The 15,930-nt window shown below is 36.3% G+C and overlaps 1 protein-coding gene across 2 annotated transcripts; it reads right to left on the bottom strand.

Annotated features, from left to right (window-relative positions):
* Window positions 1-3,109: 3,109 nt before the first annotated feature.
* LOC116013427 (alcohol dehydrogenase) lies at window positions 3,110-13,887 on the bottom strand. 2 transcript variants are annotated; one of them, XM_031253175.1, is made up of 8 exons: window positions 13,444-13,887; window positions 7,125-7,260; window positions 6,959-7,028; window positions 6,405-6,498; window positions 5,592-5,805; window positions 4,876-5,017; window positions 3,913-4,083; window positions 3,110-3,473 (listed from the first exon to the last, which is right to left on the bottom strand). In XM_031253175.1, the coding sequence occupies exons 1-8, from the start codon at window positions 13,754-13,756 to the stop codon at window positions 3,282-3,284; spliced, it is 1,332 nt and encodes a 443-aa protein (XP_031109035.1). In that variant the 5' UTR covers window positions 13,757-13,887; the 3' UTR covers window positions 3,110-3,281. The 2 variants fall into 2 exon arrangements, with proteins under 2 accessions (XP_031109035.1, XP_031109036.1); XM_031253176.1 differs by having other exon boundaries at window positions 5,592-5,691.
* Window positions 13,888-15,930: the final 2,043 nt, after the last annotated feature.

The following is a 15,930-nucleotide window of genomic DNA, read 5'->3' as shown; positions in this document are numbered from 1 at the left end:
ACAATAGAGAGAACGACAATGAGAAAGGAAAACAAAAAAACTGTGGTGAAAGAAAAATGAAGAGACTATGATGAATCGGAAGACTAATTGCACAAGGAAACTACCGATAATATCACATTATTAAAAAATGGTAATGATGAATAAATAAGCAAAATGACTTTACAGTCCCTACATTAAAAGCCTTGACAGCAAAAGAGCTCAAAAATCTCATTTAATCTAAACCGTCAATATAACAAAATGGATTACCAAGATCGAATCTCACGATCTCGTCTAATTTGGGTGATCTCACTGGATCCAAATCATATATATATATATATATAGTCATAATCAGGTGTGGCCGTGCGGTCGGTGCTGTTTACACCACTCAATGTTAAGAAATGCACCACACAATGTTAAGAAATACATAACACAAATATGCACTATATAATTACCTGAGTTACTGAGAACCGTCTAATCTATCCGTAATCTATTTTGTTAACATGGATAGAAAATGAAAGTTCGAAAAGAACAAAAAACCGCGGTTGTGAAGCTATTGGAATTTGTGTTACAACTGAACTTACCAACTACTGAGGATAAATTTTTGAAAAAAATCACGTGCTTTTGTTCTTTTCTTATACACAATTTTTTTAAATTTATTTATATAATGCTACCTAAAAAGCATTTATCTGGAAGTGAAAAATAAAATAAAATAAAATAAAAAAGAAAACAAGTAGAGTAGTTAATAGAATCACAAAGAGAGCTATGAATAAATTTTTCAAAAAATCATAATCATCTAATGACAATTTGAATGGTTTGGCGATTTTGTGTATTGAGAAGGATATGCTAGAGAATATTAATCTTGATGCAATTATCGATGATTTTGCATCGAGTAAAACACATAGAAATTTTTTGTCATGATTATTTTTATATTTAAAAAATTGTTGAAAATTTTCTAATCGTATTTCATGTTATTTGATATTCTCATTTTTTTTAGTATTATTAAATTTAAATTTTTGTTTTTTCATACAGGGGGCCTTTTTTAATTTCACCCCGGACCTATAAAATGTTTAGACTTGCCCTGGCTACAACCATACTTAGCTTGGGGTCATTATCCATCAGTTGTGTGAATCATATCTTCGATCTATTTCTGATCCCTTACTGGTCGGAATACATGCACGCACTTGATTCAAATGTTTGCTGCTATTGCTGCACCCGCCCACTTCCATATCATCAGTGGAAGATAGATTATTGTCACTCATTGTTTGTGTGATCGTGTTAGACCCAATGAATGAACGGGTTAACTAGCTAGCTTGCAGTAAAATTGTTAGGGGGACAACAATAGCGCAAAGGTTGTTCTGCATTAGACGCTAAGTTCTGGCCGAGTTAGGCATGCCAACCCGGTTAAGTTCGAAGGTCTTGTTATTAGTCTTGGATTGAATTAACTATGAAAGACATTGTGGCTATTCGAAGGGCACAACTAGACGAGAGCTTTTGTCGTTCTCTTGATGAGCCCATGGCAGAACGTAACCAGTTTGGCACATATGAAGGGTAAGGATGGTCCGCGGGATGAGAGGGGTTTCAGGACGCCACACGGGCGCTAGGCACTGCGTCGGACTCTACGCTTGTGGCAAGTGGTATCAGAGCCGGTCGTACACATGCTATGGTGGGGTCATAGGGGGAGGACTATGCGACACTGGTGGTGCTAAGGGGTGACGTGTCGATGACTACTCCAACCTAGTGGTTTGCAGGGGACATATGGGTCCTAGAGAAAGGGACTCAAGTGGCCGCCAACTTAGCTTGACTGCTTTGCAGGAGCGGTCGTGACAATGCGGCGCATAGGCAGTATAGTATAACGATTCTTAGGTAGAGTCCTCCCCCTAGCACGAGGGGTGGGCATGCTAGATTTTGGGTTTGGAGAATGTCACTCATAGTTTGTGTGACCGTGTTAGACACAATGAATGAACATACCAACTAGCTAGCAATTTGTCATAAAATAGGTAGGGGCGACAATAGCGTCAAGGGTAATGTTTGGCCGAGTTAGACATACCGACCTAGATAAGTTCGAAGAACTTGTCGCTGGACTTCTATTGTCATTTCTTTGATAAACCCATGACAAGACAAAACCAATTTAGTACGTATGATGAGTAAGGCTGGTCCATAGGGTGAGGAACCCTGGGATGCTGCTCGAGCTAACTTGCTAGACTCTAGGTCCTTGATATTATGATGGCATATGATCGATCGATCTACTTGTTAATAACTAAAATTTTCTGCTTGACATATAATATATATATATATATATATATATATATATATATAGGGAAAATGGCACTTTTTCCCCCTATGTTATGTGCATATAGCACTTTTTCCCCCTGTGTTATTAAAGTGGCTGTTTTTCCCCTTGAAATGTTAAATTGATATTTTTACCCTTAAAAATAATTATTTCATTTATTTTTTTTTTCTCCAACAAATTATTATTTTTATGTATGGATGATCATGATTCGGTTCAAACCTAACCAAACACTTTAGCAATCATACCGAAATAGTATGGACGGTTCTGGTTACGATTCAGAACCGAAAAAATAAAATTAAATAATTGTTGAACCGTGAACCAGAACTGAACCACAGTCATATAAAGTGAAAAAGATCAAACACTTATTTTGATAAATCGGTATGGTTCGATTCCAATTTCGATTTTGAACCTCCAATCAAAACTTATTTATTTATTTATTTATTTTTAATTTTATTTCTTATTTAAAAATAGTCTAAATTCAACAATTATTTTATTATTTTTTTTCGGTTCTGAATCATAACCGTAACTTCCGTCCATACTATTTAAGTTCAATTGCTACAGTGTTCGATTAGGTTCGTATCGAACCGTGATCTTCCATACATATTAGTAATAATTGGTTGGAGAATAAAAATAAATGAAATAATTATTTTTAAGGGCAAAAATGTCGATTTAACATTACATCGGGAAAAACTACCACTTTTAAAATAACTGAGGGGGGAAAATTGCCACTTTAAAAACACAGGGGAGAAAAGTGCTATATGCACATAGCATAGGGGGGAAAAGTGCCATATATATATATATATATTTAATTCCCTGAAAATTATTTTATTTGCACATATATTGGAGGTCACTCAAAAATTTTCTTATAATTTATTTCACTCAAAAATCATGCATTGAGGGCATTAATTACGGAGTATTCTTCTGGAGAAAAACAAGTTCACAACAATTTAAAAAAAAAATCCAAAAGTAAAAGGAGTATCATTGTTACGTTGCACCCATCACTGCACGATTATTACATGATCTCAACAACAGCACGCCCTGTGATATTTCCCTTATCAAGATCTTTGTAAGCCTCCGCCGCCTCTTCAAATTTGCATTTCCTTGAGACAGCTGCCCTGAGATTGAAAATTCCACTTTCTGCAAGTTTAATCAACTTCGGAAGGTCTTGTCTTGCTCTGGCTCCATATGATCCGATTACTTTTATCTGGTCCAGGAGATAGATTGTAAAGCAAAATAAGATCAATCCAATCGAGATGCATGGAGTATATATGCATATATGCAGCTGCAGCTTAATATTTCAATTTTCAAAACAAAAACTCATCACCAGATCGATCCCCGTGAAAGAAGTAACCAAGATACATCCATCATCTTTTGGCCAACAAAACAATTTCTACGTAAACTTTGTTTTGTCTACAGCACGTAATATATCCTTTTTCATCAGGATTCTTATCATTTAATCATCAAAATCTTCACTTGTTTCTTTCTATAGGTAACTTCACTTGCATTTTCCCATTACTGGGCTCAGATATTTTGTTGTTTTCCCTACTATGAAGTACACCGAACACTTTGAAAAACAAATTTAATTTGAAAATGTTTGCTTAATGAAAAAGGCTGACAAGCTAAAAATTTATTGTTGCGCATACCTGTCTTCGGACCAAATGGTTAATATCCACCTCCCCTTTAGCGCCAGAGAGTGTTAGCCCAATCATTACAGCTTTTCCTCCATCTCGAACACTTTGTACACATTGCCCAAATGTCTGAGTTCTACCCAGGGCTTCAACAGCAATATCTACTCCCATTCCTCCTGTAATTTCCTATCCAATTGAACAGTTGATTTTAAATTTTAATCACCTTAACATCCTGCTGTGTGTTTTTTAGCGTAACATCACAGACAAGCTTCCAGTTTTTATGGAACAATCTCTTCAAGCAACAGGTACAGAATTATGTACAATTAATTTAAAATTTTCTAATCAAAACGAAATGGGATAAAAGGAACAAGATATATATGAATTTTCTCTATCTATAAGGGGTCAAACATATATATTTTACATTAGGAGAAGCCTTTTCATTGGGCCTTGTGGAAGAAAAAAGTAATAATAATTGCCATCACATATACACAAAGACAATGGACTGAAAAAAAGATGGAAAATAGACATTTATGGGAGGGGAAAAACACTTTTAGTCCCTCAACTGTGATTGTAGTGTATATTTTGCTCCTCAGTCATTCGTGGTGTAAGTGTAGTCCTTAAATTCTTAGCAAAGTGATGGATTTGGTCTTTAACATTTTTGTTTACTTCATGAACTAAATCCACCATATCATTAAGAACTTAAAGACTAAATTTACATTGCAAATAACTGAGAGCCTAAGTTCAGTAGTTCACACCACAGTCACTAAAAGTGCCATTTCCCTTTATGGGAATAACAAGATAGAAGGAAGCAGCCATCAGCTTTCTTTAAACCAAAAAGACACATGGATTGGGGACATTACAAGATAGCCCCTTGGAAATTAAATTGACAAACAGAAGCTAATGAAAAGGTGATAAAATTATCATACTCAAAATGATTCATTATTTTGCCTAAAGGTGACTTGAAAAAGTAGAATATACCTTTATTTTCTTTACTGCATCTTCATTCCGTGAATTTATTGTGTGAGTAGCTCCAAGTGCTTTAGCTTTCTGTAGTTTCTCATCTTGGACATCAACTGCAATAATCTCTGAAGCTCCAAATGCTCGTGCTATCTGCAGACAGCTATAAAAAAAATTTGGGTTTTAATCATGTAAAGAAGCCCAGTCCTAACAAAATCAGAAGAACAAATTATAATAAACAATAGAAATATATCTCCTGAAGTGGGAACTTGAAACGAATAAGATTTGAAAAGGATCAACCAGGCATCTTTGCCAGCTCTAGTATGTGAGCTTTGGGCACACTTGTGCATCAAAGCTTATCTAACTCAAGTGAAATGTATTCAAGCTCTCATCTAAGCTTATCTAACTCAAGTGAAATGTATTCAAGCTCTCATCTATTTTGTTCTTATTTGGCCATAATTTTTCTCTGTTACAACCCCAATTTCTTTAAAGTCAATATCATCTGCCTATAATTCAGCCATTTTATTGTATACCATCCTCTTGCATGCAACATAAACACACTATACTTATACAGTTCCATTTCCTAATTTTAAATCAGAAATATGTCGTTAACCTATGCACTCCACTTCACTTGGTTAGTTGGTTATGCAAGCTTTATGAGTTAAAAATATTATTTGGATGCTTACTAACAGAGGACAAACAGGATGGTCTAATAACTGTAGTCCTCAACCTTTTACCTTGAGCCAACACCGCCTATGCCAATGATGGCAATGGCATCACCAGGGCGCACTTGAGCAGCATGAGCCATAGCCCCATAAGCAGTGAACACCGCGCATCCTAAAATTGCAGATTCTGTATAAGGTAACGAATTAGGTAGAACAGCCAATCCATGAGCTGGCATCACACAGTATTCCGCTAGACCTCCCATGCTATACATATATGCTGGTTTCCCTGAAAAGGCAGCATATGGGCCACTTAAGTCGTGCTAGGTGTAACATATTGGACTAAATAAGTCATGCTAAGCATATTTAGGCAATTGAAGACATCAAAGACTAAGAGAAACTATAAAAAGGAAAATAAATAAATAATAAAATTTTAGCTCATGGACATTCGTGCAAGAATTTTCATAACAATGTGTTAGCCTAATTCACGCCTCTTCATGCACTAAGATGTGTGTAGAGTAGATGTCATGAAATTCATGATCAAACATAGAAATACAGTTTATAATTGCTACAGAAAATGTGCTGTCACTTGTACAAAAAAAGTGAAAATTATAAAGACAAGACATTTTGATTTTTCATGAGGTGTAAAAGTAGAACATAACTCATGATCCTTGTTTCTGCACACAGAAATAAATAAAAATTTGTTGGAAGCAAGAATTAATTCACACTTTTAGCTAGACTCAAGAAGTAACAATTTAATAAAGCAGCTATCTTGGTCCAACCTGAAAGGGCCAATTTACTTGACAAAAGAGATTGTGTAGGAAACTGGAAACTAAATTGTAACAAATAATTTACAAGTAATAAAAGTTATAAAACCAAGCATATTACCACTGCTGCGGAAAAACAGTCGTGTTTCACCATCATAAAGGGTTCCTTTAGCTCGGTTGTAAGCGAAGAAAGCCTCACATAGGTCATCTTGACCCTGTTTACATTGAAACTGGGCAGTAAGGGGTCTAGCACCTTCATATTTAATTGGCTTATTGGTTACCAAAAACCCAAACCTTTGTGCCATATGACAATTATACCCAAACCTTTTAAATTTGCCAACTTAATAGCTAATACCAAATTTGAAACCTTTTTGCAATTTAAACAATTTAACTATCCAACCCAATAAAACCCAACCAGGTCCTACATTTCTCACTCATTTATTAGTTGATAACATATTTAGATATCCATGAAACATTAGGTTGGAATGGGTCAGTATTTCTTTTTCTTTTTTTTTTTTTTTATGGATCTAACAGTAAAATTGGATTGCACAGAAGTTTAAAATGTGGTATGAAATTGCCAAATTTAAAAGGTTTGGATATAATTGTCACAAGCAAACAGTCTTACGTTTTTACCACCAATAAGCATATTTAATAAATATATTTCAATACGGTCACCTTTGAACAGAAGCCACAGCTACCACAGGGCATGATAAAAGCTCCAACAACTTGAGCTCCCACAGGAAATCTGCAGTGTATAAAGAAAACATAGTTCTTGCCTTATAAAGAACTCCACTGCAAGACAAAATAATAGAACAGTTCAGAAAGAATTCAATGATTAAACCTTTCGACGATTTTACTGTCAGTGAGTGGCCCATGCTCAACCACCTCACCAGTTATCTCATGCCCCACAACACAAGGACTTGCGAAAGGAAGTTCACCTTTGATTACATGCAGGTCAGAGTGGCAGACTCCACACGCTGCATAATCAAACATGTTCACTAGCAGGGTTAATTATCATATTCACAGAAGAAAAAAGAAAAGATTTTAGCAATTTTAGATGCAGTAGTTATATTGAAGGCTCCAAGGATGTAACCCAAAGAACTGTGTAATAATATTGTTTAGCCCCTGCTTATGGTTTTTTTGGAGCAGATAAGCTCCAACAAGCTGCAGGACAAACAAGTACAAATTGTTTACCCCCACTAGAGTTTATCAACAGGGTATATTGGAGTAACTCCACTTAGCCAATTAATTCTCTTGTTGCATGAGAGTAGAACCCAAGAAGCATAAATTAGCTTAGCTTGATAAAAACCTCCAAACCAGATAGCAATAAAAACAAACTGATGATGTTCTACTGCAGATTCACCTTGAATTTATCAAACTCAACTAAGTGCATTTGGTTCAACAAGGTAATTGAAGTAGTGCATCAAAAAGACCTGCGACCTTCTTTGAACAGTGTTCAATGTTTTCATCATAAGTCATAACATTATCTCTAGAAAATCTGAATCATGCATGGTTGGTGGCATTGGAAATAGACTCACGTACCTTTCTATCTAGTCATAACTCATTTTCAGATTCCATGAATTTGGGAGTTACAGAGCTTGAAAGAACATATAGGAATTATATCTTGTAAGCAGTAGTCTTCATCTTTGGAACTTGTGTCATGGAAGTGGCAGTCTTCATCTTATGTATATAACTTCCTAATTATGTTTCTCTGGTTATTGTGCTATTATTAGTCTATAAACTTGTACCTATAGGTGAAAGGGGAGACTTGAATTATTCGCCATTTGATAATATATAATATATTTTGAGAATAGAACACACCTATCTCTCTTTCCTCCAATCTTCTGAAGTTGAACCTTTAGCCTTCTCTTTTGTTCTTTATAAACCCTTGTAATTCTCACACATCATTTGGTTGGATCACCAGATACTAAAAGAGGTATAGATTATGTCTTAGTAGTTGTTGATCAATTTTCCAAAATTACTCATTTCATCCCAAAGATGCCTCATATATTGCTGACCTTTATTTCAACAAAGTGGTTAAACTTCATGGGTTTCCTTAGTCTATTACAGTATCACTTCATGTTGCGTTACAAAATTTTTAGCCATGTTTGGAAGACTTTGTTGAAGATTGTTGGAAATAGGCAGTCATATTTACTCTACTCTAGGAAGTTGTAGCCTTGAGAAGAGGAATAGTTTTCAGCATTTATCATCTCCTTTCATATGCTTTTCTTTACGCCTATATATATGGTTGTAATATGGAGAACTTGGACATACTGAATGAAAATAAAGGATCATTTCTTCCTCTTTCTTCTACTATTTTAACATGGTATCAGAGCCACCCTTTTGGGGCCTGAAAATAATTTCTCTCCTTCACTGCCACTGTTCACTGCCACCCTCTCCGGCGATATTTTCCAACCAAACCTCCCAGATCAGCTCTTCTCCTTGCTGCGACCCTACACTGCTTTTCTCACATTTTTCTGATCATTATGGCAGAAGATCAAATTCTGAACAGTGCATTGAAGGTTGCCAGTACCACTGTCTCTCATACTGCCCTTGCATTAAGATCTGAATCTGTTTGGGTCTTGGATTCTGGAGCCACTGATCACATCTCTGGTAACCCTTCCTTTTTCTCCCATATTAATTTCTCAAACTCTCTTCCTGCTGTTACATTTGGTGATGGGTCAAAAGGAAAGGCTATAGGAATTGGGAAAGTCACCATTCATTCTTTATCTTTATCTAATGTCCTCTACATTCTAGGTTGTCCCTTCAATTTGATCTCAATTAATCAACTTACTCACTCTCTTAACTATTTGGTTACATTTTCCTCTGATTCTGTAATTATTCAGAACCGTCAAACAAAGGAGACAATTGGTGTAGGAAATGAATCACGAGGTCTCTACCACCTTTTATGTCCTACCAAAACCAAAATAGCTTGCACTGCTACTGTATCACCTCTCCTTAACCATTGTCGCTTAGGGCATCCTGATCTCAATAAATTAAAACTACTTGTTCCAAGTTTGTCAAGTCTAAAAGCCATAGAGGGTGAATCATGTCAACTTGGGAAACACACAAGAGCCTCATATCCTAGTAGAGTGAATAGGAAGGCTAATACCCCATTCTCTCTAGTTCACTTTGATGTGTGGGGACCATGTCAGGTTTCATCTACTTTGGGATTCTCATATTTTGTTGTCTTCATTGATGATTTCTCTCGGTGCACTTGGGTCTTTTTATTGAAGAACCGCTTTGAATTATTTGATGTATTTCAGAAATTCTACAATGAAATTGTGAATCAATTTGGGGTATCTCTCAAAATCTTACGAAGTGATAAGAATCAATTTGGGGTATCTCTCAAAATCTTACGAAGTGATAATGCAAAATTTGGGGTATCTCTCAAAATCTTACGAAGTGATAATGCAAGAGAGTATTTTTCTGACTCTTTCACTTCTTTCTTTTCATCAAGAGAGTATTTTTCTGACTCTTTCACTTCTTTCTTTTCATCACGAGGAATACTTCATGGATCCTCATGTGCCAGAACTCCTCAGCAAAATGGAGTTGCTGAACGAAAAATTTGACATCTTGTTGAAACAGCCTGTACCTTGCTTATTCATAACAAGGTTCCTAAGAATTTTTGGGGGCATGCTATACTTCATTATTGCTATCTTATAAATCGAATGCCTTCTTCTGTTTTGCAAGGAAAGATTCCTTTTCACATCTTGTGCCCACAAGAACCTCTCCATAAGCTCCCATTACGGATCTTTGGGTGTACTTGTTTCGTTCATGACTCTTCCCCAGGACATGACAAGCTTGATGCTAAGGCAATAAAGTGTGTTTTCATTGGATATTCTCGCCTCCAAAAGGGCTTTAAGTGTTACTGCTCTAAAACACATCGTTTCTATACTTCCTTTGATGTGACATTCTTTGAAACAACACCTTTTTTCTCTTCCACCTCCATTGAGTCTGACTTCCTAGGGGAACCCACCGAGGTAACAAAAATTCTCCCTGTTCCTACTTTTTCAGAACCTGTTTCTCACATTGTTCCTGAAAGAACTATACCAATTCTTGAAAGCACTACACTAATTCCTGAAAGCACTACACCAACCATTCAAAAGGAGGGGCATGATTCACCATTCAATATTCATGTACACCTATCAACGACGCAATCGTCAAAACTCACAAGAGGATGGGCGTTCGATTGATTCATGTCCCACATCTTTGCTTCCCATTAACACAACCCAACTTCAATAGAAAAAGACTCACCCATTGCCAGTCGAATAGGTAAAAGATCCACTCGAAATCCTTATCCTATCTATAATTTCCTCACACAAAAACAACTGTCTCCATCATATTGTGCCTTCATTACTAGTTTGTCTACTATTTCTATTCCAAAGAATGTCAAAGAGGCATTAACTCATCCAGGATGGAAGCAAGCAATGATTGATGAAATGGAGGCACTTGATTCTTCTGGAACTTGGGAGTTAGTTTCTTTACCTCCAGGAAAAACTGTGGTTGGTTGTAGATGGGTGTATAATGTGAAGGTTGGTCCAGATGGACAAGTTGATAGACTTAAAGCTCGACTTGTTGCTAAAGGATACACACAGGAATTTGGCATTGACTATATAGACACTTTCTCACCTGTAGCCAAAATCACCTCTATCAGACTCTTCCTCTCACTGGCAGCCAATCGTCATTGGCCGTTATATCAATTAGATATCAAAAATGCTTTCCTACATGGTGATTTGAAGGAGGAAGTATATATGGAGATGCCGCCTGGCTTTGTGGCCAAGACAGGAGCAAATTTTGTTTGTCGTCTCAAACGGTCTCTCTATGGGTTGAAGCAATCTTCGCGTGCTTGGTTTGGGAGATTTAGTGATGTGGTCAAACAATTAGGTATGATCCAAAGCAAGGCTGACCATTCTGTCTTCTATAAGCATTCTCTTGGTAAAAGCATATATCTTGTGGTTTATGTTGATGGCATCGTCATCACAGATTCACAGGAGATGATAAAGAAGGAATAGAACAGCTCAAGAAATACTTGCGTCAACATTTTGAGACAAAGGACCTTGGGAAATTAAAATATTTTCTTGGTATTGAAGTTGCTCAATCTGGAAAGGGTATCTGTGTGTCCCAACGGAAATATGTTTTAGACATTCTTGAAGAAACAAGTATGACAAACTGCAAACCAGTTGATACACCCATGGAATCAAAGGTCAAGCTTCTTCCAAGACAGGGGGAGCCTCTATGCAATCTATCTAGATACCGAAGATTAGTTGGCAAGCTACTATACTTGACGATCACCCGTCCAGACATCTCATTTGCTGTAAGTATAGTTAGCCAATTTCTACAAGAGCCATGTCAAAGTCATTGGGATGCAGCCATTAGAATCTTAAGATATTTGAAAAGATCTCCAGGTACAAGATTACTTTATAAGGATCATGGAACACAGAAGTTGTTGGATATACAGATGCAGATTGGGCTGGATGCCCTTGGGATAGAAGATCAACATCAGGATATTGTATTCTTTTTTGTGGTAATCTCGTTTCTTGGAAAAGCAAGAAACAAAATGTTGTTGCCCGCTCAAGTGCAAAAGCAGAATACCGAGCAATGGCACTTGGAATATGTGAGCTAATTTGAATTAAACAGCTTCTCACAGAACTCAATTTCTATAAACTTGGTCCTATGAAATTGATTTGTGATAATCAAGCAGCTTTGCATATTGCCTCCAATCCGGTCTATCATGAAAGAACAAAACATATTGAGGTTGATTTATCACTTTATACGAGAAAAGGTTGCAGGAGACATCATTACCTCATTTGTTGGGTCAAATGACGGATGTTCTCACTAAACCTCTTCGTGGACCTAGGATTGAATACATTTTTAGCAAGCTTGGAGCATTTGATTTATATGCTCCAGCTTGAGGGGGAGTGTTGGAAATAGGCAGTCATATTTACTCTACTCTAGGAAGTTGTAGCCTTGAGAAGAGGAATAGTTTTCAGCATTTATCATGTCCTTTCATATGCTTTTCTTTATGCCTATATATATGGTTGTAATATGGAGAACTTGGACATACTGAATGCTTCATATGCTTTTCTTTATGCCTATATATATGGTTGTAATATGGAGAACTTGGACATACTGAATGAAAATAAAGGATTATTTCTTCCTCTTCCTTCTTCTACTATTTTAACAAAGATAATGGCACTTATTTACTTTATGGTTAGTGCTTATCATCCTTAAAAAGATGGATCAAGTAACCTTGTTTGGGTTCATTTTAATGAGAGGCTTACAGCTGGTACTTACAACAAGCTCAAGGAGAGTACTATTAGTCTCTACCAAATTTTGAAGAGGAATAATGGCAATGCCTACAAAATTGAGATCGCAGCTCATATATACTCTCATCCTACATTTAATGTCATGATTTGGTCTCTTAGCATGGGGAAAATGATCTTAACTCAGAGAAGATCTCTTTCTCACCAGGGGAGGACTTTGGCTTTTCAAGAGGACTTGTGACCTTCTCTAAACAATGGTCATTATATTCATCATAACTTTATCCCGTGCATGGTTGACAGTGTTGATAACTAGACACATTTAGCTTTTCCAACAAATCACAACTCCTTTTCAGAGCCCAAGTATGTTCGGAGATATAGAGCTTGAAAGGACATGTGGCAAGTTGTGTGGTCGAAATAAGTAGCCTCTAGTTTGGAAGTAGCTTGTAGGAGACTTGAATTATTTACCACGTGATAATATATCATCAATATATTTCTAGGACTAGGATAGAACACATCTATATCTTTTGCCTTCAATTTTGTAAAGTCAAATCTTTCGCACTCTCTTTTGTTCTTTATATAAACCCCTTTACTTCACCCTCATCAGAAATGGATCAAAACTCAGTCCTCAGAATCACACACCCAATGCGCATCATTTAAATCATTGATATTCGGGCAGATTAACTCTATCATAATCGGTAAACAAGATCCAAAAACTGCATTACTGTTTGTTAGGAAACACGATGATCATACACTTTGCACATTTATACAACCCTGTTTTCAAGATAAAGTTTTGGTAAAAGAAAATCACACTCTCAATTAGGAACATATATGACAAAAGATAATGAAAAAAGAAAAGAAAAGAAAATGGGCGTCCAAATACAAGCAAATAAGTACCTTTGGTTTTGATGAGAACTTCGTTGGCTTTAGGGCGGGGTATGTGGAAATCTTCCAAAGTCAAAGGCTTATTTGGTTCCCAAAACACGGCCGCGCGCATGTGGGACGGGCCGCCCTGCAGATGATACGCTGATGCGGAATCGGAGCTAAACGTTTTCTTGCTGCAATCACCCTCAATGTGATCGGTTGGAGTAGAAAGGGAGGGAGAACAAGCGGGGAAGGCGAGTGCCGTCGGGGAATATCTGTTTCCGCGGAGGAGGCTGGCACTGCCGACGGCGCGGCGGAGGAAGATAGACCCGCGATTGAATGCCATGGAAGTGATTCTTTGATGAATCGAAGTGCGATTAATCAAGAGAGAAGTGCAGAGATGGATTCAGTGTTGAAGTGGATTTAACTCTTGCATGTGTCAAAATTAGTCAAAACTGGAAATCATCCAAGTTTATCCGGTACGAGGAATTTGTATTTTTAATTCCGTTTGGATAATGACAACATAGATATATATGGTAATTTCAATTTATTTTACACAACCTAATAATAGAGGTGAAGTCGAATTGGCTGCCATTTGACTAAATAGGTCTAGGCATGATATGTGATGTTACATGCGTTTGGTTGAGATGAAGGAATTAAGGGATAAAGAATTATAATTTGATGTGAATTATAATTCAATGAATAAAGTAGGAATTGAAATTATATTGTTAGGTATGCAGGAATAAGAGTAAAGGGTATTGAAAAGTAAGAAGCGATAGAATGACTAAAATGCCCTTATGTAATAATAATAATAATTCTTTTAAAAATAATAATTATTATTATTATATTATTATTTCAAAAAAAATAATAATAATAACAATAAAATTATTTTTAAAAAATAAAGGTATGAGAGGAGGGACAAAATTGTCTTTACACTAACAAAATTGCCCATCCTCCCCATTGAATTGCAATTCATGGGGTATCCCATCAATTGCAATTTCTCATTTGGAGGAAATTACAATTCCCTCCAACCAAACGGTGTAATTTGATAATTCATTGAATTGCAATTCCTTTACACCCAAATTCATCCCAACCAAACACCCCCTTAGAGTTTTAGTTTATAAGTGATTCTTTTTTTTCAAACTTGTGTCTCAAATTACATGCCAACCTACAATCATCCAAACATATTAAATAATACATTAATATTTACAAACCTTTTTGTTTTGTCTTCAAACCATAAAAGAAGTTACCTACTCATGCCTTAAAATTGAAATCACAATTGACCTAATTGCACAAATTGAAAATAGCAATTGAAATCAAAAGGAAAATCAAATCAAAGTAGAATTAAGGAACTACCTAAGAACTTGCAATTGAAATCCAAAACAAGTAGCTTTAAAGTAGATCTTCATCCTTACAAGATTGAATTGAAGTGATGCGTGCTTCTACAAAAATCATCTCTCTACAATCTAAAATGATCTCTCTACAATGTTGCTAAACTCTAAAAAAAATGACTAACTCCCTGAAAATATCTAATCTAATCCCTTAAATAGCTCCCTCCAATGCACTTGATTAATTTCGCTCCCAGAGTTTATTCCACGAGCATCAATCGCTCGTGGACTTTTCACTTAAAGCCCTTCCTTCTCTTTCCCACGTCGTGGAGTTGGGGCGTGGAAGTTTCTGGAAATAATCTACGCATCACTCCACGACGTGGACTCATCAAATGTACTTCATCCTTGGTTGTTTCCTTGCCAAGCTTATATGCTTTCTTCTTAAGTCCAAAAAGCCTACAAAACCATCTAAAGTGTACCAAAGGGTAGAGCTTTGCAATGATTAGCACATTAGAGCACAAAACACCATAGGTTAACCACAAAAGTATATCAATTAACACAATGTCGCCCCTTTATTAGACCCTTAAACTAGGTATCTTTGGCACCTATCATAATGACAACATAGATATGGTAATTTCAATTTATTTTACACAACATAATAATAGAGGTGGAAATAAGTCGAGTTGGCTGCCATTTGACTAAATAGGTATTGGCATGATATGTGATATTATGGAGCGTTTGGTTGGAGGGAATTAGTGAATTACAATTCCATTCCCACTTAATTCTTAAGGTAACTAAATTTCTTCAATTGGTTGGAGGGAATTGCAGTTCCACGGAAGTGCAATTCTCTCATTTTCATGGAATTAGAATTCCATGGCCCCCAAGATTTTAATTCCACGGGTTCACATGTAGTATAAGTTTCGAATAGTTATAAACCCTAGATCTAGAGTTTACCACATCTTAACGGTAGATAATTATCAAATAAAACTGGAATTAGACTACAAAGCCTTCAGACTAGGTAAATAGCAACCACATTTCATTCGAATTAGAGAAATTTATGATCAATTGCAACAACAAAATGGCTCAGAATTTTACCTGATTTAGATGTCCGTAGACTAGCATCCATGATTAATCGCCCCTTACACCTTCCATACTACAAGTATGCTTTCCAGATTAGAAGAATTTTTAATCT

Source organism: Ipomoea triloba, chromosome 3 (genome assembly GCF_003576645.1).
Source record: "Ipomoea triloba cultivar NCNSP0323 chromosome 3, ASM357664v1".
NCBI lineage: Eukaryota > Viridiplantae > Streptophyta > Magnoliopsida > Solanales > Convolvulaceae > Ipomoea > Ipomoea triloba.
Note: the sequence above shows the minus strand (reverse complement) of the source record. Positions and strands in the feature narration are given on the sequence as shown.